We start from the raw sequence: 24,052 nt of genomic DNA on the forward strand, positions 1-24,052 counted from the left end.
AAAATGTCACTTAAACACACTCAAGAAACCAAACACAAGTACCAGGGCGATTCTTGCATTTGATCTTCAGTTGTATTCAATTAGCTAATCTACATTTCTAGCAATTGACATCTTTGCAGTTGCATAATAATGTCAGCAAGTTCCATTAAACATTTTGTGGTTCAAGTATTTTATATCATGATTGCTTGTAGGAAGCTGTAGACTCATTACTGTCAATACACGCCCATCATTAACATTTGAAATTACTGAATGCCTCCATACTTTATGCCCAGTGATAAGCTATACATTGCACCTGCTTCTGTTTGAACCATATTTCAGGAATCAATAGAGCAGCTCATGATCACATTCAAATTGTATGCATGATTGTCTTTTGTTAACAAAGACTTGCCTGACACAGCAACAACAAATACTGCAAACTGTATTCCAAGTACAGAAATGAATTAACCGGAAACAGTTGGCTTGAACAGCTATTAGCTACTTCCTTAATAGAGGGAGAGGAAAACATTGTATTTGAATGTATCAAGCTATTATGCATGCCTATTGTAGTTTCTTGGCTGGCCCCGGCCTTACCTAGACCGCTAGCAAGTTCCGGAGTTGTCATGGCAATAAACTGTGTGAAAACATTGCACCTCAAATCACAGCAGATGTACATCAGTGAACTAGTCCACTGGCAGAAGCACATCTGCAAATTTAAGTACATGATGAGACTAACTCGTCAAACGTATGCCTTCCCAAAGCGACATCGTCTTGAAAGCAAGGCATAATTTTGCATCTAATTTCACTTTGCTAGATTTCTTTTTTGAAAAAGCAGTGATATCTCTGAGGCTAAACACTTACAAATGTTGTGACAGCTGTCCATTGATGTGTGGCAGTGCAATGTGCTTACATAATTATATCACATGATTTCGAACACAAAAATTACAAAATGAAAATACTGAATTTGTGAATGCCTTGAAGCCATGGGGCCAGAGTACCATTTTGTTTGGCACCATTGCATGCAACTGAAACTAGTGCACTATTGAGCTACAATAAAAAGAATTTGAAATATCATATGACAAATTTCCTGCATGAACATGAAACTTTGGGCTGTCCTCCCCCACCTCCCCCCCCCCAAAAAAAAGTAAAATTCTATTCTTCTTGTATTACAATGAAATACAAATACGGCTTTCTTGGAAAGTAAATATTAGTGTGCTATTATTTGCGGTGCAAATCTGTACAGATATGCTGATTTTTATGTGCATTACATCAAATTAAAACAATTTAAATCAAAGTGTGTGTGCTTTTTAGGGGGGTATAAATACTTTTTCTATGAAGAGAATAATCTGGAAAAACTATACTTTTTTTTAATGCTAAAGAAGGCTTTAACTGAATTTACATGAAACATTTGAGCAGTTGGGTAATCTAATGAGCAGTGACATAAATTACATGTACAATGTATGTCTCTTGAACAACATTGGTAAGTTCATGGTTGACTGAAATTATGCAAAAATTACATCATGACGCAAAACTACAGAACATTTGTGTTCCATGTGGCATTTCTGGTTTTTACCCTGTTCTTGTCCTTTTCTGTGTTTCAGAATTCAGATTCAATTATATGAATAATTATTTCCACAGTTTACTCTTCCATAGTCGTTCCCTTCACCATTCTGTGCAAAAGGTTAAACTTTTCAACAAACAAAAAAGAGAGGACATTATTGTGTTATGTCTCGCTGTGAAATACGAAATACTGAAATACATGTATTGTGTGAATGTTTTTTTTTTTTTTTTTTTTTACTTCCACTACCATTGCTGATTATTTTAAGTTCAAAGCATCCCTGAACTTGTGAGCTACTTTTAGTGTGCTTGTTTGCTTTTGTGTGTGATAGGAAATGTTAATGTTAGAAGCAGCGTACAGAATTTTCTGGCCATATGCAATTTCTAACTGAAAACAAAGATACTGCGGTGAAGTACTGGAAGATTTTAAAATATTATTAAATGAAAACAACAAGCAAACAAAAAGCAAAACGGTGGTTTGGTTTTACAACATATTTAGATGAACATTACTACTGTAATTAGTACAAAGCATGTTTTGGAATGGTTAAAAAAAAAAAAAGTACGAGTAGCGGTAAACCTGTAGTACTGTTAATGGTATGATGGAAGTAATATTAGAATTTTCTGCCATGTTGAGCTACCACGGAAAATTCTGTGAGAAATACATTTCAGCCATATTTCAACTAGACTGGAGTAGATGAGAAAAATGAATTGGCAATATGTATCACATTAGGAACTGGTAGGGCAGAAAAACACAAGAATGACGATGCATCTTGTGTGGAGAAAATAAAACAAAAATAGTTATTTAACACTCATCCACCTCTCTGCTTCTGATAACGCCTTTTACCCTGGCCGAAAAGTTTGATTCTGCTGGGACTGAAACATACTTTAGAAATGTCTACAAGGTTCACTGAATGACATTAATTCCTTAATACATCTGAGTATATTGAGTACCACAAACTTATGATGTGTAGGACTTTCTGAGAGACTTGAGCATGATAGAGGAAAAGCAATTGAAGGCAACATGAAAATATCTTTGCTAGAGGTCCCATTGACTGAAGAGATTTTACGAACCGAGACATTATTCATCCTCGCAAACAGGTATTCACTGAATTCAAATAAACCCAAGTTGGCTATCTGTTTCCCAAATTTTTGATGAAATCCTAGCAGACAGAGACATGAATTACAGTTGTTAAAATCAATCAGGGCCCCATTTCATAAAAGATGTTAGGATGGCAACTCTTTGCTGGGATGGTAACTTCCAATAGCAACAGCCAATCAGAAAGCTGGGTTCTTGTCGTTACTATGACAACTGCCATTCCAGCAAGAGTTGCTATCATATCAACTTTTTATGAAATAGGGCCCTGATGTAGTGGTTTCCTGAAGGTGCTTTCCTGGTACGAAATAAACTTTACAGTCGGTACACATTGCAGTCTCATCTTCATACATTATATTGTATGATAAATAAAGAAATGTCACCATTGTCTGCACTACTCTTACCCTGACACAGAACGTTGGAGCACACACTCCACAATACCAAATTGACGAGCTGCATGTTCAAACATCTGAATCTACAAGGATGGGTACAAAACATCATCTGGGATACACTTTACTTGTGTATGTTGCATACACTTGCACATGTCTTATCGCTTGGTGAAAGGTGGTTTCTTATTCAAGTGTTCACACAGAGTTGTTATAATAGTGTCATATTCTTTCTTTTACACAGTCCAATTGCTCCTTCGCAGTAAATGAGAGCAGAACGCAACCTTTAGCTAGAGCACCACCTCACCGGTTGTCTGCACTCTGCCATTTAAATGCATCAAGGGTGCACTCTGGGAATGGGCTGGTGGGCTGGGGAGTGGTCGGGATGGAAGGGGTCTGTCACTCATGTCGGGACCCTCAAGCTGGACGTCAGAGAGCATCTTGATGGGAGAGCCCACCTCCGATGGGGTGAGGTACCCGTCTTCATCGACTCCAGTGGAGTCTGATGCTGCGCTACCGGCATTGGACAGCCGGGCACCCCTGCTGCTCGATGCCAGAGGGTTTGAAAACATGCCGGGGGAGTTGGAACTCTCACCGAGCATCGCCTCAACGGCAGCCGCCGATCCTGCAGAAATCGCCCTCTGTCGCTGCCCACCAGGGCCTCCCAGTTTGCCCTGTCTGACCCTGGTTTGGACCGCCCCATCGGTAGGCAGGTCACTCAGCTGTCCCTGGGACCGCCTGCTGTAGGACTTGGTCTTGTTGGTGGCCGCGATACCCTTCACGTCTTTCAGATGCTGGGGTGTCTTCGGTTCCCCGCTCTCCCCTTCCTCATCCCGGCTGCGGCTCTTCTGCCTCATCATCTTCAACCCGAGTCCAAACTTCCTCCTCACCCCTGAGACCTGGTTCTGCTTGTCGGAACTCCTTTGCGGGGAGTCAAAGTGCACCGGCGCCACAGCAATGTCGTGGGACTGTTCAGAGAGCAGATCTGGGTTGGACTGGGATTTCTTCATTCCACGCTTAAACTCCCGCTTGACGTGCTCCCTTTTGCTCAGCACATCCTCAAGGGCAACAGAACTGCGCGAGGGAGGTTTCTCTGGCTTTGAAAGATCCACGAGCGACTTAGATTTGATCATTTTCACTCTCTCAAGTGTCCGGGCTTTGAACGATTTTCTCCTGACTGCAGGTTCCGTTTCATTTCCGTCCATCTCCGATGCTGCTGCCACCTGGCTGTACACTACACCTGGATTCAAGACCGCAGTTTCTGCCTGATGTGCTGACACTCGGTGCACTAAACGTGCAGTGTTTGCCACAGATTCTCCCATGTCCTCATAGGTAGTGACCGCATCCACATAGCCCACTGAGAATGTACTGTTCCTGATCACGTGGCCCTGGACGCTGATTTCTTGAGGTGGCGCTTCATCGCTGATCCCCGCGTAATTCGTCTGATCGGCATCCTGCGCGGGGGTGGGGGGAAATATAGTGTTCACCTCCTCGTAGGCATACCGGGTCTTTTCTGGTGACAAAATGTAGGGGTTGTCTTCCAGGGGAGGAACAGCGTCGCGGGGCAGTGATGGAAGCTCCCGAGAGTTTACCCAGTCGGGGTTAGTCGGAGAGAACGCAAATGCCAGGTCAAGGGAACCGAGTGTTGGTGATCGATCGATGTAAGAGTCTGTAATTGAGGGGCTTCGCATGTTGTCCACAGATATTGACCTCGCAAGTGGGCTTCCCCCTACAGCGCCCTCTGGATACACGCCCTGATAAAAGTGTTCTCTCTCGGCAGAGGAGGCTCCCTCTTCCTGGAAGCCCCCTTCAAAGTAGGTGTGTATGAGGGGGCTGGGTGGGCTCTTGTCCTCGGCAGCTCTGCCAGAGGCATCTCTTTTGGTCTCCACCATGTAGTAACTGTGGTCCTGGGGCTTTATATCAGCCAGAGTCACCTGCACAGGAGAGCCTTCGTACCCCTCATTACCGATTCCTCCGAGGCCCTTCGGACTAGGGCTGCCGATCAGGGGTGTGTTCTCGTAGTTCTGCGTCAGCGTGTTGCGGTAGGACTGGGGGGTGAAATCCATGGACTGGTAGCTGGAGCGGTCGCTGGCCGCCGTGCTCTGGGTCAGGGTGCGCGGGATGGGCCGGTCCCAGCTGGCCCGGTCCTTGCTGTCCCGACCCAGGCCGGCCCTGGTGAGGGTGCTCGACCCGGACATGCTTCCCGCGCCCATCTCGGTGTAAGGCAGGTTCTCCTTGCCTGGCTCATCCATTTCTGTGTAGGGAAAGTTGTAGTCCTGGCTCAAGGAGGGCGTGGCACCTCGTGGATGGTACACCTTCTGAGGTAGGGACGGAACCCGGGGTGGTACGACTGGAGGTGGTTGAGTCCTCTGCGCCTGATCACTCCTTGTTCTGTCAAGACGATGTTTTGATCCTGGAAAGACCAATAGCACACATGCATGTTGATGGCTATGAGTGTATTGTGTTATCCTGAAAGAGCAGTAATGTCTATGATTAAAATGACACCATTCATATCACTTGAACTATTGTTATTTGCCTATTTCAGATAAAAAAACACAACAAATTTGACAGCCTATGATTACCAACATGAAAAGATCATTAACATTAAGCGACAGAAAATTTCAAGGGGGGGGGGGGATAATGGGTTTGTTGGGGTGTGCTGGACAAACTATTTAACTAACTTATGGTATACAAACCTCACTAGCAGCTTTGTAGGAGACACTTTGGAGGGTAAAATAAAACATCAAAATCACTGTACTGACAGATGGTATGCATCTTTAAGAATACATTATTTGTAATATATCATATATATATATATGGGCCGTGACGCGAGAAAAGGGCCCTTAGCGCCGCTGCGCGCAAACGCCAGAAAACGGCGCGGAAGTTTAACAAAGCAATACGCGCAAAAAAAGATCAACTAGCTAACTATGCGGAAATGCATAGACGCATCAAAAAGTGACAGGATTTGGACAAAACATGCTGTTTTGAATGTCATAATTGGAGCATTTAGGAGTGGAATGTCAGACAAAGGTTTGCATATCCAAATACGTCAGAGTTTCTTCTACAGTATGGAGGTGAAAACTAATTTTCGGTATATAATGCCCTAAGGGCCCTTTTCTCGCGTCACGGCCCATATATATATATATATATATATATATATATATATATATATATATCGTCGCTGGGGTGACAAGACCTTGTATCTACAAATTGTCAAATGTTCAGGAGAGCCAAAAAACATGGCGGCCAAAGCACTGTGGTGAATGGGATAGCCTTTCCTTTGACATGCCGTGGTGGCTTCATTTTTGGAGTAAGACAGTTGGGATTTGGACAGGACATCACTTAACCCATTATTTGACAATTAATCCAAAAAAGTCATTTTCACCAAAATTGCAGATACAAGGTCTTGTCACCCCAGCGACGATATATATATATATATATATATATATATATATATAGAGGTGTTTTTTTTTTTTTTTATAACATATCGTCTTGCATGTGTGAGTGTGATTTTTTTTTTCTCTTGTTTTTTGAGTGAGAGAAAGCATGGTGCCAGTTATTTACACATTGGATGAGATGTCTTTAATATGGTTCAAACTGTTGGGGAGTTTCCCAATGATACACAGCAAAACAGACAATTTCAAGCACACACAGCTAGCTAAATGTATATCTGAAACAAGAAAAATACAAATTTTTAAACATACGATTGTGCATGGTGCAGAAAGGTCGATTAGAACTAAAGCAAAGTATTTTCTGGGGTTCTGTACTTGGAAAGCTCGGACATGCATTTGAAGAAATGGCACATTAAGTGTAGTGTCTCCACAGAAAGTGGGGTTTACCAGCTACTACATAGCAGAGTTGTGTGCTACCTTTCTTTTATTTTCTTTACCTCTGCAAACTCTTATTTCAAGCTTTTCAGCAATCATTAGTAATCCCATCTAGAGGACTCATGGAACACATATTAAATTTTGAATTAAACAAAAAATTCTTAATACGGCAGTAACACTCTCATTTCACAAGAGTAAGTCTCATGAATAGAACACACACTTCTTAATGAAGTTGTTCAAAATTCGAATATATTATTGCTTTGCACCTCACTAACAGTAAGACCATCTGTACATCTTGAAAGTATAAGTCAGGGTTACAAAAAAATGAAAATATTCTGTGATATATTCCCCACATGGGCACGTACATACCACAAATAAGCCATTTCATAAATGTCTTAGATGTTTGTTTAAGTTTACCCAGCATTTTAAAATTGTCCATACTGGATGAAAGTCCTTTGTCAGTGCATATTATGGCCCCACTTTGGTGCCAGAGTTCATTTGGGATTGTCGTAGTAACGCACCATTTCTCGATCGGTCCAGCCGATCGTAAACCTTCTGGCTACCTGGAACCGGTACGGCGGCGCTGTGGGGAGTGGGAGAAGTGGCTCTAGCTGCTTTTTAAAAAACACACAGAAGAAACAAACAAACACGGACATGCATGGGTTATATCTACAGTGCATGGGAGTTTGGAAGAAGCAGACAGTGAACTACTTACGGAGCATACAGTGGACTGCTTAAAGAGAAATACCACACACGTTTAATGTTGGCTTTAGTAAACAGAGATAGAATGAGATGAATAAAATATTACAAGTCTCATGATAATCAGACTTATTATGATTTATGGAATTTTAATGTTTCACAATGTTTGTACTGATCGGAGGTATCCTTTCCAACCAAATATGCAAATTAGTTGCCTTGATATCATGAATTCATAACTATACAATTGGTTTGTGTAATAAATATCAGGAAAAAAAATATGGGTTTTTGTCAATAATTCAGCAACCACATCATTCAGCCCCCTAATACTATATAGCATCTGCACTGAGTTATAAAGCACAACAAAAATTGCTTTGAAGGATATAAAGTCTTTTTTTCATTTCATATCAATATACTTCATATCGAAATCAGAAATTCATTGAAAATTTGTGTGTGGGTCGATGGGACCCTTGTAAAGCCATGACATCATCACCTCATCAAATTTACATATGTGGCTGCTACTAGTATCACTGTTTCATGAACATGTGAAATCTCATGAATTCCATAACTTTCCTATTTCAGGGCTGATTCTGATGTATCTTCTAAACTCCCATTAATCGGATTTTACTCTATTTATCAAAGCCAAATCAAACATTGTGTGGAATTGCAGTTTAACCCTTACTGTGCCATGATGGATGTCCTTTACCATCAAGTCTTTTTTTTTTTTGCCTTATATTTTCAGCAGAGAGAGAAATAAATGGTCATCTTAATCCCACACACTAAGATTCATGCTGTGAAAAACCTGCCAAAGTGAGAGTGAGATAGGTGTACACACTTCATTTTACAATGGTGGACATATTTGAAAATACAGTGTGTTCCGCAGTGATCGATCGGCATTAAAACAATTCCAAATGCACATATGCTTGAAGTCTTAATACAGACATGTGCACACACTCACATACTCATCTTTAACTTTGGTGCTTCAATGTTTGCACGTTTACACAAGCATGGCACACTAAGGGTTAAAAGAAAGCACTTGTTTTGTTTTGTGTGTTTTTGAGGGATGCTACATAAAAGCAGAAAAGGACTTATTTGGCAAAAAGGCATGCTCACACATACTATTGTCTAGCTTCAGTGTGCAATAACATTGACTACTTCCTGAGTCCAAGCTAATATCAGACAGCCAAAAACCTGCAATATCTAGCCGACTATTCAAATAGAGAGGAGAAATGACAATCAAAGCATGTGAACAGTGATCCGTGGATGTTGTCTTTATACTTATCAGAATTTTGAAGTTCTACAGAACAATCATTTAATCAATTAAAATCAAAATTATGTCACTTGAACACAACAGAACGGAATGTCACACTTTTTCACGACACAGTGGCTCTATGAAATGCCTCAAATGTATTTACAATTATAGAGAGCCTCTGTGTATATTCAGCTCTCATTTCAGGTAGTGCCATTGACTCACATTATCATGAGTTGTGATTGCTCTTAAACCATCGTGTTATACAACAACCATCTGAAGAGTATCGTATCTTTACAGTCTTTGCTTTCATGAAGATTAACAATGTTGGAAAGGAAAACAACTGAGCTAAATTCTTGCCCATGCTGTTCTGGTATAATGCTGCTGCAGTAATGACAGAGAAAGTACCAAATACACGAAGAAATGAGTGAATTGATAAAGTGCACCAAAACAGTTCATGACACTCAGAGAACACTGCAAAAAAGACAAATTCACAGCAATGCACACTTCAAGATTGAAAAATTCCCAGCAAAGGCAGCAAGGCAGAGAGTAATATTCAAAAACCATGTAGCATGATTGAAGTATGGAGAGGAAGTGATAATTTTAGAGGGATATTTGCAGGTGCCACACTACATCACTCAAGCAAAAGCCATAATTTGGTAAAAGTGATGCTTTTTGATAGTGATTATTATTATTTTTTTAATGTACCTCTTGAGGCAGAGTGCAACTTTGAAAGCATACTTCGATTTGCATCAAGAAGACTTTATTTTCTTTTCACAAACATCGAATACACAGTGAGCAACGATTTACGAGCAGGCTGTAAAGAAGAGGTCTAGGTGCATCAAAAAATTTCTATCAACAGATGAGAAGCAGAGTTTTAATGAAAAAAAAAAAATGCTGAGCTCAGTAAACTTGCTGAAATATCACCTTGTGACCCCCTCCTTGGCAGGAGTCCAAAAGTTGCTAATCGGAGCCTCTCGTAGTCCTGGTTGATTTCTTCCGCACTCGGCCTGGCCTGGACTTCTCCCTAGATCAGAGAACAGACAGAATGCATGGTTAGTTGTAAAAACTCACTATCAAAAACAAGATGCAATGCCTCAGCAGACTTGTATTCTACAGAACTACAGAAGAAGAAGAAGAAAAAATATGCCTTCCCACTTATTTGAAATCTTTCTCTTAATGACACATCTTTCCAAAGAAATTCTATTATCAAATTTCAGCTTATTAATTGACAACATATCATCATGGGAGGTACCAGTTGACAGAGTCTGTTGTCACACTCTTGTGACTTCCAGTCTATGATCTCACACTCACCAGTTATTTGTAATTTTCCCTTCTCTGCCAGTCAATAAACCGATTATTGTGACTTCCAGGCCTGTGTCATCTCACTCGTCAATAACATGTGATATTCCCTACCAGTCAATATGGTTTATATTGACTACCACTATTCTGATGACATCAAACTTCTCGAGAGTCAGCTCTACATGATTATCAAAGAGAACATGGGATAACAAGTGATATTCCCCTTCCAGTCAATATATATTTAAATTGACTTTCATCAGTATGTCTTTAAACTATTTTGGAGTCTGATCTACCTGAGACAGAGAACGTGTGATAACATGTGATATTCCCCTACCAGTCAATATACATTTACATTGACTTCAACCAGTCAGATGAACTCAAACTGCCTGGGATGTCTTCTATACCTGATTTCCAATGTCCTCTGTTGTGTAGGTGTCCAGGAGGTCGTAGATCTCCCCGTCCTGGCCTGGAAGGGTCGCAAAGTCATACTCTGCTTCACCCATGGGGGCATTCCGGCCTGCCTTGAAGGAGAACCGCCCCGTTTCCGAGCTCTCAAATTCTCGGATGCTCTTCAGTGGCCACTGAGCGACCACAGACCGGGTGCGCTGGGAGACATAAGGATTAGTACAGGCAAAAATGTTATCTAGTGCCGACGTTGGTCAAAAAGTTCTTCTGTATTTTTAATTCTGAGACAAGTTGAATTCATCCAACCTATAATTCATTACATTCTACATAAACACAAAGGCACAGACACAAAAGGATATGCAAAAAGGAAAAAGAAAAAAAGACAGGTTTGCCAATGTATTCAAACTATACTGCAAATCTTCGCAATAAAGGTAACTGTTGTTCCTGCCACACACAGCAAGAACTACTATGTAATGCATGAAAACTAGATTTTTGCTCCTTAAAGGGGATGGCTAGTACCTGATCAGTGGGAATCAGTGAGAATGCTGGGGGATGATTGTTCCAATTCTTGTGGGATTCATTTAAGAGTACATTATATATCTTTTGTTGTGTGAAAATCATTTGCTTCAGAACGGTCCCATATTCAAGTAAAGTGCAGTTTAATGCCCTGTCACTGTTAAGGCATGCTAACCTGGAACATTAAACTGCACTTTACTTGAAAATGAGACCATTCTGAAGCAAATCATTTTCACACAACAACAGATATATAATGTACTCTCAAATGAATCCCACAAGGATTGGAACAATCATCCTCCAGCATTTCCACTGATTCCCACTGATTGGTTACTAGCCATCCCCTTTAATTGGTAGAGATATTTTATTGGCACAGGCCCACAGAAAAATATTGATGAATTAGAGTGCACCTGTATACCAGCCAGTAGCAGGGCTGCCTATATTGGCACATCAAAATCAGGAAGTTTTCAAAAAGAAACACTTGCATGTTACAGTACATACATCTCAGCAGGGAATAGCAATTCCAAAATCAGGGAGGCTTTTACATTGTACATCCTCTTTTGAGAACATTTTCAAGAATCATCCAAGTTGTCAGGAAGCACCCAGCAAGAATCGATTCCAGAGACTTGGTGGCAGCTCTGCTTTTGGGGGAAACTGAGGGTGTGGGGGAAGAGGACGGCTTGAATACCAGTGTGTACCTACCTTGATGGCAACGGTCATACCCCATTTGGAGAGGTGGAGAAGACACTTGGAGGCCCTGGCTCCTATCCTTCGCATGGACTCTGAGTTGTCTGGGTTCACTTCGAAGCACCGGCCTAGGTCAATGAAAGGGAAAAGAGAAGCAATGATGATGGAGATACCTGATGTAATAGTGAAGATGATGGTACTGATGCTAATAATATCAACAATGATCATAATAATGATAATAATAATGATAATAATAATGATAATAGGCCCGTTTCACGGTTAGGCGCCACTTTTTGTCAACCTAGGGGTCAAAATTTCAAGTTCTCTTTAAGAGATGGAATGTATTGATTTTTTATTCCCAAGAATGTGAATTTAATGGAAAATGTAATGCCAGAGCTTAATTATTATTACAATAGCTGATATTATGAATGGTTCTATAGGAGATGAAGGTAATTTTGCTAAAAGATAACACTATGATACCATGGACAGAGCTGACACACTATGTGTCCAACAGGTAATTTGATACTGTAACATGATTTAGTGATATTTAAGCAAACTTCGTGCCAGATTTTGAGTTCTTATTTGGATTTATTGGAAAATTGTACCGCTTTGAAGGAAAAATATGGTGTGAAATAGAGTAAATGACTTCAAAAAGTTTCTCTTGTTTTACACTTCCTCATTCAGGATGTGTAATATTTCATGGAGATAATGCTTATGTTGGGGGACATACACACACCTAATATTAACATTGTGAGTGTCCAACTTTTACATTTAAAATTTCAGCTGGAGGATGTGGTGGATGTGACAAAAACAGATCTATGATGTGAACGGACATTTTACACCTTGAGCAATAAACAAAAGAAATAAGCCAAGTGATTACCCAATGAACAGTCAGCACAAGTCAGTTTACAGTAAGAAACAAATTATGTTTCACAAGAAAGCTTTTGTTTTTTGTCAGCATAAATGATATCAGTAATATCCAACACGGTGGATGTGACATGTGAACGGAACACCAATTTCCTTATTTTTTTTTCCTGCACACCTTGCATTGCAACCAATGATTATAATGCATGCAGTACCATCAAGAATGCTGTATTCAAAGTACAAGTCACTGCTGACAAGGTTCCATGTCCTGTAAAAGTTATGAATGCCTGAAATTCCTTATAAGTGGTGGATGTGACGGATTGGAGATGTGAACGGACATTTTTACTCTTCTTCAATTTATACTTAATAGTAATAGTTGAAATCATTACTAACATTTCTATTGGCTCACATGCACTGAATGACCAAAGTATTTTTTAGGTCTTTTTGCAGACATACATGTACACTGTTAATTGTACAGTTCACTTAATTTTCTTTGTAAAGTGGAGTAAATTGGATCCAACACAGGGGATGTGATGCCAAAATTGTGAACAGAATTCCGAATTTTAATCTTTCTTTATCATAAACTGGTAACAGTAATCCTGCTTGGAAGAACCACATAGAAAAACCACATTTTAGAATGCAAATCACTGCTCACAAGGGTCCACATACAGTTGTATTCTCAAGTTTCAATGTATGAATGCCTGAAACTCCTTGGTGCAGATGTGACGAAATCAAATGTTAACAGACATTTTTTTACCTTCAATTTATGTGAACTGCATATGAATAAAACAATAAATTCATCAACATAGTAATGACATTCTTACTCTTTAACCAATGAAGTCATACATAATGTTTCTGATAGAGCAATTATGCACTCAATTTTTCTCACAGTAAATGATATCCAACATGGTGAATGTGACATTTTTATTGTGATCAAAATCCCCAATGTGCAGTTAAGTGTTTTCCCAGGGTATCGAAAAGAAAAGGTACAAGTAATGTGAGTCTTAGTCTTACCTTAACCTGTCCTACCTATAGTTTCTGCCTATGACAAACTTTAAAAGTGAAAACCTGGTATAAAGACCAATCCTCAATAATAATAACAAAAAATGCAGATTATGTGGTCATGACCCTGTGTGCATTATGCATTGTAAACCTACAGCACAGGCAAAAGCTACAATAACTCTCGCATATGTCACCTACCAGGATTCCACCCATAAACTTCATCATGTCACTTAAAAATCACATTTCTAATTTGCCAGAGTTTCTTGATATTGAAGCACCACTGTAAGTATGTTAATGCACAGGGTATACATAGGCCCTACATATTGACAAAATGAAATCTTTATTTGTATAGTTTGTGTTCTGTAAAAAGAAGAATTTTCTCCTCCTCATCCATATACCACCCTTCCACCTCTCCTACATCATCACCAGGATATGCCATTCTTTGTCAATTGAAGACCATTCATTTTTTTTTTTTTTTGGTGGAAATAACAAACTTTATTTCCTTTTTTGCTTCATGAGTATCATTATGTATTCAGATTAAAAAATAATAATTTAGGGTTAACAAAACTTGTTACACCTTCAGATGAACAAACCTTCAGAATAACATGCCTTATTTCATATTTGGATTTATGAACATTTGGAATAATGACCTTTATCTAATTCTGGGATTTACAAAGCCTCAGAAAAATAAACCCTCTCTCATTTTTCCGCTGAACGAACCTGTAAGTTAAGGGAATTTGTGTGTTTCAGAATAACAAACATTGGGAATAATGAACAACCCTAATGAGCTTTTGATAGCTGGCTATAACATGTAATCTTGTGAAGCACATACAGCAAGTGTATTTTTTTTTAATCATGGCTAATACTGAATAATGCTAATTTTTGTCAACAACGGGCAATTTGTCAGTCAGTTGCAATAAAAACAACTTGATACAAGGGTTTATTTATTTGCACAAATATTGACTTACCCTCTGCTAAAAAGAATGGGAAGGAGCACTGGTTGGCTGTTGGGGTTGAGGTAGTTTAGTGGATATGAATTACATTGCCTGCCTAATAATAAGGAGCTTGTTGGTTACAGAGTTGTATGCCCATGATTTTTTATTAGGACTACAACTATAAACACTGAATAATTGGTGCTTATTGTACATCGACAAGGGGCAATTTGTCAATCAGCTCCACTTAAAAACAACTTGATGTAAGAATTCATTTATTTGAATACCAGGTAAATACACAGTATCTACTGCACAGGATCACATACATACATCGTAGAACTAGCACGGGCTCTGTAGCGGAAGCTTGGTAGTCTACTGGATATGACGCCAGTCTTGTAATCAGGAGATGGTCGATTTAAATCCAGCTTGAGTATCATATGGCCATGATTTTTTCATCACACATTTGGTTATACTCATAAAACACTGAATAACTATGCAAGAATTCCTTTCTTTCTAAAAATGCATTGGAAAGTGGGGTTAAACGGACCCCTTCAGTGAGATGGACCCATACCATTATCTCTGTGAATCACCTTCACTGTACCTTCACTGGAAACTAAACATCAGGAGATAGCTGGTTTAAATCTGACCCAAGTTGAATGCCCATTATTTTTTGTCATGGCTACTACTAGAACACTGCATAACCGGTGCTTACTTATGTTGAAGGGCAATTTTCAATCAGTTGCAGTAAAGTGATATATAAATCAATTTAACTTCTTTTTTTTTCACCCCTCAATATAAGTTAACCATTCCAATGGTTGTGGATCATTTCACACTGTGTTCAAGTCTTGATGCTGGGTGAAGCATTGGGAACTAATGCTGAAAAATGCTGTGCATTGGGGAGATATACTGTGTGTCCGTTCACACCCCAAAATGTCACATCCACCACATATTCAATCAGTTTTAAACTTATTGAATATAGTATACAGGAGAGGTCTAATCAATGTAATTAAATAACATTTATATTCTTTTGCCTTTTTGAGATTAATTATCTGGAAAATTGATTAGAATATGTAGAACATCAGTTTTCACAGTCACAGTGACAAAATCATACTACATCCTCACTGTGAACAAGTATTCTAATGTAAAATTATAGTGAATGTGGTATAAAAGTGGGTGTCTGATATCTAGATATCTTGGGAAAGACATGTTTTTTAAATCTAAACATATTTTGTCCCCTCAAAAATAAGTTGTCTCTAGATTTTACGTGATATTCACGGAAATGTCCGTTCACATCTTAAAACGTCACATCCACCAGGGCATTTCACATATTTTTTAAGTTTTTCAAATTTTTAGTTTCATAGTAATCTCAAAATCAGTGGCATTTATAAGGTTGCTAAAGAGTCTAAAATGTGTTGAGATTTAAAGTTAATTGGACCAGTATTTACTGAGATGCACACCAAAATGTGTTTCTGACAAGAAAGGCTGGTGGATGTGACATGTGTGAACGGACACCATGTTTTGTGAAATAAAAAAAGCATTTGAATTTCAAATCCTAAATTGTTTCAGAGGGATAGCCACCCAACTGTGTATCATTGATTTATGCAAAAATTTTAGAAATAATCTAAACCATTAAAAAGTTATAGATTTATAAAATCTTGGTGGATGTGACAAAAATGTGAACGGACATTTAAATTTTGTTTTCAAATTACTGTCATTTCATCAGATGGAACTGAAGCACAAACAAACTTTCTACAGTCACTCATACAAAGCTATACTTTACTTTTACATTATTTTCCTGAGACTTGCCTTTGTTTTCTTACTTACACAACCCATATAAGCAGATGATTAAATGTGAACGGACAATGTCACATCCACCAAGAGAATTTTGGGGTGGAAAAAATGTAACAAAAAGGAGTTCAAACTTTTTAACTCTGACATGATTCATTATGGCTACTCATACACTTAACATAGATATGTTCACTTAACTCATAGCTAGATATGATACAGAATGGCAAAGTTTGCAAAAAAGGGATGTTTGCCAGGTTGACACACAGTGGGTCCGATTTGGGCACATCTTGCCTCACTGTGAGCAAATGCTTTGGAGTTGCATTTTCGTTATGCTATGGGAGGTAGACCCCATGGGGGTCTAACATATGCATATCAAAACATTTCATGAATCTACTCTTATTCTGTGTAGTAGACTGAAAACTGAAAAAAATGAAAAGTGGCGCCTAACCGGGAAACGGGCCAATAATAATAATAATAATAGTTATAATAATAATAATAACTATAATAATAATAATTGTGATGAAAGTATCATAGTTCAATGTTGGATTGGCTCATATGAATTGTTTTATGCAAAATCGTTTGAGGATACTAAAATTGGCAACTTTTAGAATTAATTAGATCAGTAAATTGGTTGCAAATTGGCAACTGGTTTGAATGAAAATTATGATGAAAAAATATTTGCTTAAATGAAATATGGTGAAAGTACACCTGAAATTGTTCTCACTCAGCCTGTTGCCAATTTGACCCTTGTACAGAGTGACATACTTTATGTAGTAGCACATCCTTAGACAAGGCACCTGACATAGCACCATGCATGTGTATGCACAGCTAAATGTACAGCTGCTACACACACACATGCACAAACGGTAGAAGCCAATATAGACTGGACTACATGCAGGTTGTAGTGAGCAACATGGATCCTCTTTCTGCTGGAATACTGAAGAATTGGATCCAAAATACCTTGCAAAAAGCAGGCAAAGAGGTTAGTTTTTGCTTTGTTTAAGTAAAACCATGATCTGTTGTGTAGTAGGGCATGTATCTGTACGCACTCATAAAACTTCTGAAAAGTTATGTTGTTATTTGCATTTATGTATATGTATGTATACACATTTGATGTTGAATTCGGAATTTAGAACTACAAAACAAAATAGATAAGTAAGAAAATATCGATAATTATTTCAATTGAAGGTTTGACAGTTCAAGTAAGAATTCATTTTTGATCGTGAATGTGTGTTAGATTTGAGTCAGTTCATCTACATGTGCATCATTATGTTAAATGAGGTAGTAGAATTGAGATGCCTATGGTATTGGTCTGCATTTTCATTTGTCAATTCATATGTAATTTTGATTGCTAAAATGTTATAGTGAAATGAATAGATTAAGTCTAAGGTATCTTTTAGACTTTTCGTTTGAGAAACTCTGTTTATATAATCATGAATCTGATAATTGGTTTCATGTGAGCACATGTATTTATGATTCTTTACTATGCATTATTACTCAACAGTTTTCACGGAATTATGCATGGAATTATGCAAGAAATCACAAATGGAACTAAGAACGGAGTTACACATATGGAAATAATTCTGGAAGCAAGTGAAACGAAAATGCGAAACTTCCAATAAAACATAATTCCCGTAGAAACCTTTGTTGGTGTTTTTGTACTGTCAACCACTACAGCCACAGTAATGGTAATGATAAAAATGATAACAATAATAATAATGATAATGATAACAATGACAATAATAATAATGATAATAATAATAATTATTATTATTATCATAATGCTACAGTTATTAGTAATAATTTTGGGGCGAACCGGGTGCACCCTCCTTAATTTCATTTCTTTTTTTTTTCCAGAATTATAAAGAATTATAAAATCATTAAAAATGTAAACCAAACATGAAATCTCACAATGACCAACATAAATATCAACAAATCTTCCTACCATGGCAGAACATCCCCTCCCACACCCTTCCCCCTTGCTCACTCTGCTTGCCTTGTGCCCCCCCCCCCCCCTTCACATAATTCCTGGATCCGCTCCTGGTTTCATAATAACAATTCTCATACCACTATTCTGAGTCCATGACACTCGGCAGAAACTGCTTCACAGTTTTCATTTTACAAGTTAACAGCTCATTTCTTCTTTAAATGAGAATCTCACTAAATTTCTAGCTTTAACAACAGTGTTTTGTTATACGTAGACTTTTAGTAGGATAGCCAACAAAATCTACTTTATCACAAGGAATATTCAATTGTATATTTGTGCTCAGATCTAAAAATAATGCCTCAGTACTATAATCAGTACTTTGATAATCTGCCTGATCAATTGCAAGTGGAGAAGGTCAAGGAAAGCTAGAAAGAGGCTGGGAGACAAGTCTATCATCCTATAGCAAAAACCCTCATACTGAGGTGAAAGACGATCCTACAGACCATTCCAGCACAAACAATTATTTATTTTTTTTCAAATAGCCTTGACCCTGCTGGATTAATAAAAGGCTTTCAAGCAAGCAAACAAGCAAGCACGAAGTAAGAAATAAGAAAAAAAAAAAAAAAACGGTTATTACACAACTTCTCCACATTATATCACAATTTTCATTCTTTATTTTTACTTTGCATCTGTACTTCTGAATAGGAACAACTTAGCTCAACGACAATTGTGTGCTCTACAACAACATCTTTTAAAAAAAAAGAAAAAAAAGACAATTCTGTATTCGTCTTCCCTCACACAGGTCAAAAGAAGGCAGGCTATTCAATCTGAGATCAAATCAGTGAACTCATGGATGAAGAAACAAGAAATGCCTTGATAGTATTGAAAAGGCAAAAAGAAAAAGAAAAAAAAGGCCCTGTATTACAAGATGTTAAAACCATTATCATTTTTAATATCACAACAAATATGAAAGTATCAGACCATCTATGCAAAGTTGGAAATTACAATTTTTTTCCTAATAAGGAATCACAATCACTTGTGATTCTTGATTGCGAATTCGACAAGTAAAAATAATTGTTCAAGTCCTTGTACGCTAAATATACTCTCAAAATGCATGGCTCACAGAGAGTATCTACCTGATGCATCAAGACTTCTTCAAAAGTCTTCACAGCGGTACGTACAACTGTACCAAGGGGTAATAAAATGTGCCTATAGTACTGATGGGATATCAGGGGCAACGTCATGTGATTTGAAAATGTCTAGAGTTTAGCACAGACATTATATTGTGACAAACCAGTAAAACTACATCATCATTAAGACAACATTCTGAGATTTTCGAAACTATACCAGTGTAGCTACTATAATTGCTGCCACCACAAAATCTGAAATGAAAATACTCACAGCCGAGTGGCTGTTGTAAAGTTGTTGCCATGCCAGCTACCGGTTACTGCACATTGTAATCACTGCCCACTGTCGGTACTTCATTGAAACTTAGCCCTTGCTGCTAAAGTGTGATAATCCCATCTAACTTGTATCGTGGCACTAATTGCTTCATTGTGGCTTTGTCTTTAAAAATCCAGGTTAATGAGAGTCTATGCACTATCAGTACATCAGGTAGCGCAGTACATTTTTTCCGGCTCGTCAAACTTTCCGCGTAATTTCCTCTTAAATTGCCTACTGGACTACCTGTTGTCCACAAAGCCCAATACTTCTGGAAAAATAACGATGAAAATGCAACACCCATCACTGACCTGCATTTCATGGCAAAGTTGTTTTTGTTTTAAGTCCAAATTTTATTCTGCCCCCCCCTTTTCATATGCATTCACAATTTAAAACCAAATCATTGTAAATATTTACAACAAGAATATGGAAGTTTGAACTATACTATCCCACATGGCATACTGTAATATCCACTGGCTTTCTTAATACAATGCCTATAATACAACAACTATTGTAGCAGACACTCTGAGCAGTGAAGAAAATGAGATTAAAATTAAACTTTCTTTACTAGTGGATTTTCTTGCTAGAAGTTATGGCCAGAGTATGCCAGTTTTAGCAAAAATTTCTGTGACCTTTGACCTTCATATCAAACTTCAACCCTGTCATTTCAGAATGTACGACCTGAGAGACAACCTGTGAATGCATTGCCTCTAGCTCCCTTTAGGGCAGAGACATACAATCACAAGAGTCTGCTGACAGACATGATGTATAATTCATGGGGTTGGTTTGTGACGGGGGCTTGTTGCTATGGTTACCTGGAAAATCCGCCCGAAGCTTGGTCTGGATCTGGAGGTAGAAGACCCACAGGTCCATCACCATCTGGCTGTCCGCCAGGAAGCGCCATTTCACCTTGGGCGTGTGAAGCTCGAAGATGTGCTGCTTGCCCGTTGGGTCGTGGCGCTTGTCCACCCTGTAGTATGGAGCCAGCCGGAGGCTGCCTGGGGAAGGGAGGATGTGATGAAGATTAAAAATAAAGATTGAGGCTTGTAATGAGACTACCTAACTAGCTGTTCTATATAATCATATCTCTACTTATGTGGAGGGGAGGGGGTACTGTTAGCAGGCACTGAAATTATCACTTACCAGTCTATCTCTACACATAATATAGGATTTTAGTCTTTATTTCTGCCAAACTTAATGCACATAAAATGTGACACAAAACCTTTAAGATTTATGAAGGGGGTGATGCACTGACATCATAGAAGGTTCACATATATGTTGAGTACATGCTGCCCTCTTGTGTCATCTACTTGTACATGGATGCCTCGTATGTTTTTATTCTTTTGTTTTCAGAATATGGCGGCACTAGTCTCACTGCCACAGCCAAATGACATGTATCAATCCCTCTGTGGATTCCGTTATACCCACACTGCACTGTTGTAATGTAGGTCTACAGAATATTCATGACCACTGTGCAGTACACTCAAGGCACTGTCAATATAATCTATTATAATGCAGTCTAGCTCTAGTCTGGGTGTTAAACTGCTTTGGATGAATAATGATGATGCAAAAAAGGAGACCAAACATCTGGAAGTCAGACCAAGTTGACCTTGGAGCATGAACCTGTGACTCCGCATTCTATGAATAAACACAGCCAGTTGTTGGAAGACAATGACACAATGGTCAACACAACAAAAACATACTGGGCCCTCGTGACAATAACTTGTTTTCCAACTTCTCTAGAGCTGTATATTTGACATTGAGGGCATACCATCCCTGGTATCTTTTTTTCAATATTATCCCTACCTTGCATTCTTGCCATCACACTGTGTATCTACACCTCATTTCATACAAAGTAAGTTTTCAGATACTTCTAACCATAGTGAAACCAAAATGGCTATTATATTTCAGCTTTCACAGGATGTCATGTGAATGATCAATTTTACAACTAACTATAGTCAAACTCCCATTGATATGAAAGCAAAAATCAACCCCCCCCCCAAAAAAAAAAAAAAAAAAAACTTTTATCTTGCAAGAAATCAGCACAAATAAGCAGTAGATCATTGACAAAATACTGAACAATTACTGATGAAAGTAAAAGAGCTTTTGATGTTGAATATACCCATTATTGTTTAGATCACATGACTTTACTATTTTAGGAATATAAAGTCACATAATCTACATGTAATAACCCATTGTCAAAGACAAGTCCTGAGTATACTCGGGCAAGTGTCTATGGGAAGTGCGTGTTGTAGCAAAATCACCCCATCCTAAATGGGTTAAATGTAATGTAAATTCAACATTTTCAGGCAAGAAACACACTGGTTCAAGATTCAACCTTTAACCTACAGATATGCAGTAATGGTGGTTGTTTTGTGTGTGTGACTAGGTCATATTCTTTTCTGACATTTGTCAGATCTGAACAAAACTTATGTGGGTTGGTTCTATAACAGCAAGTTTTCAAAGGATCCTTTTCTTGAAAGAACAAATTCTGCTGATACAAATCTTCTGCAGTAATGCTGCATGGTAATTATAATTGCAGCCTAGCATTGGCACGTTTACATCATGAATTACCTCTGTTTTGTGTCATTACTGATCTTCTTACACTGTACATTCTTGAAAACGAAAGGGGGTTATCAACAAACAAGCAGAAAATGAAATACAGGCTGGAAATTGGTATACTGTGTACTGGGCTGAACTGAGTAGGTGGAAGAACCAAAAATATGACTTCCAGTTTCAATTCCTGTGTAGAGTCAAACATTCATTGTTATGCACTACACAGTGTACATGTGTCACCAATAATATACATTGTACATGAGATAGAATTATTTTGAAAAAAGAAAGAAAGAGAGAGGGAGAGAGAGATAGAAGGAAAGACAAATGGGGGAAGACAGGGAGACAGGGAAAGAGACAGAAAAGAAAGAAAGAGAGAAAGAAAGAGAGAAAGAGAGAAAGAAAGAACGAAAGAAAGAAAGAAAGAAAGAAAGAAAGAAAGACAGAAAGAAAAAAAAAAGGAAGGAAAGATTCAGGACATGTATTGTGTACTTATCCCTACTGTACAAGTTGTATGACTGACTCTCGGTATCATGGTGGTAAACTTTCAATTAGCAGTACATTTTGCACAAATCTGGTTCTCTGTTTTGTTTTTGCTTGTTTGTTTTTATAGGGTCAGATCTAACCTGATTTTGGCCTAATAAATGCACAATGCTACTCTGTGTTCAGTATGACTTTGAAAACTATGCAATAGTAAAACCACACAAACAGGATCCATGAAGTTTCATTAAAATAACATACAGTATATAAGGGTTACCAAATTTGTCAGTTTAAACAGGGAATAATTTTCTTGGTATTGCATCGCAATTTGCTATGCATTTTTATACCATGGCTACACAAAGTAACTTTTGTGTAGAAGTTTTCTTCTACAGAAACGTACAGGATACCTTATTGCATAAATTAGCAAAATCCTCTGACTGACAAAGGGTTTCACAATGTATTCAGCTTTACTTTATTTTTCCCCAGAAGTCTTTTTCAAATGTCTGCTGTAGTTGCTTTGTAGCTCCTAAAAATTGGCACATGGGTTTCATAGTATCTGTCTGTAGATTTCTTAAACTTGCTTGAATCAAGTGATCTCCTCTTCACTAGTACCTGGTGGTACAGTGTTAGGCCAATTCTATAGAGAGATTCCAGTCCAGTTATACTTTGGTCTGATTAGAAAGAGTAAGATCTTATGAGAACAACAATAAAAATTTGATCAAAATTTGATAATATTATGAAAGTTATGAGATTGTGATGTTTCTCCAACTTCTGCAGAAAAGTTTTTCTACACTTGATATAAATGTGCAAATGAGTGAGCTGATAATGTCACTACCAAGACAATTTTTCAATGATTGTGTACAAAAATGACAAAAATTCCATGTTTCTGTTATTGAACTGTATGATGATGGTGTTCCTGATTGAATAACTTCAGAATAATGATCAGTTATAGATAGAAGGATTTGAGACTGGGGCATAATTGCATTTCAATGAAAAACTGGAAATTTCAAAATCTTATGTACAAATTTTATGGGAAATTGTGAGGGGATGACATCATCACTTCACTATTCGTATATTGACTGTTCAAGAACTGTTTCCTGAAAGATTAGCGAAACTTCAAAATGTCACGATAACTTCCTTAGTTTTCATGTGATTTTGATCAAATTTTCATTGTTGCACTAAAAAAATGTTGCCTTCTTCTTTCCCTGAGACTTACTTTTATTTGCACGGAATTCCCCTCTAGATAAAATATCAATGAACTTCCTCTTGCACAGTATACAGAAATTAAAAGTCAGATGACAAACTGATGAAACACTCACAATGACAACCACTCTCGTTTTGTGTGTGTGTGTGTGCGCTGGTTTGGCACTTTCCT

The 24,052-nt window shown here is 38.1% G+C and overlaps 1 protein-coding gene across 1 annotated transcript in view; it reads right to left on the bottom strand.

Annotated features, from left to right (window-relative positions):
• Positions 1–3,011: 3,011 nt before the first annotated feature.
• LOC140240853 (uncharacterized) overlaps positions 3,012–24,052 on the bottom strand; it is a 43,871-nt gene continuing 22,830 nt past the window's right edge. The window contains exons 3-7 of the mRNA XM_072320627.1: positions 20,460–20,642; positions 11,707–11,819; positions 10,491–10,691; positions 9,712–9,811; positions 3,012–5,425 (exon numbers count right to left, since the gene is read on the bottom strand). Of these exons, the coding sequence (XP_072176728.1) occupies positions 3,303–5,425; positions 9,712–9,811; positions 10,491–10,691; positions 11,707–11,819; positions 20,460–20,642 (2,720 nt within the window). The 3' untranslated portion in view covers positions 3,012–3,302. The remainder of the gene's footprint in view (positions 5,426–9,711; positions 9,812–10,490; positions 10,692–11,706; positions 11,820–20,459; positions 20,643–24,052) is intronic.

The sequence above is a fragment of the Diadema setosum genome, chromosome 17, assembly GCF_964275005.1.
Source record: "Diadema setosum chromosome 17, eeDiaSeto1, whole genome shotgun sequence".
NCBI classification, from domain to species: domain Eukaryota; kingdom Metazoa; phylum Echinodermata; class Echinoidea; order Diadematoida; family Diadematidae; genus Diadema; species Diadema setosum.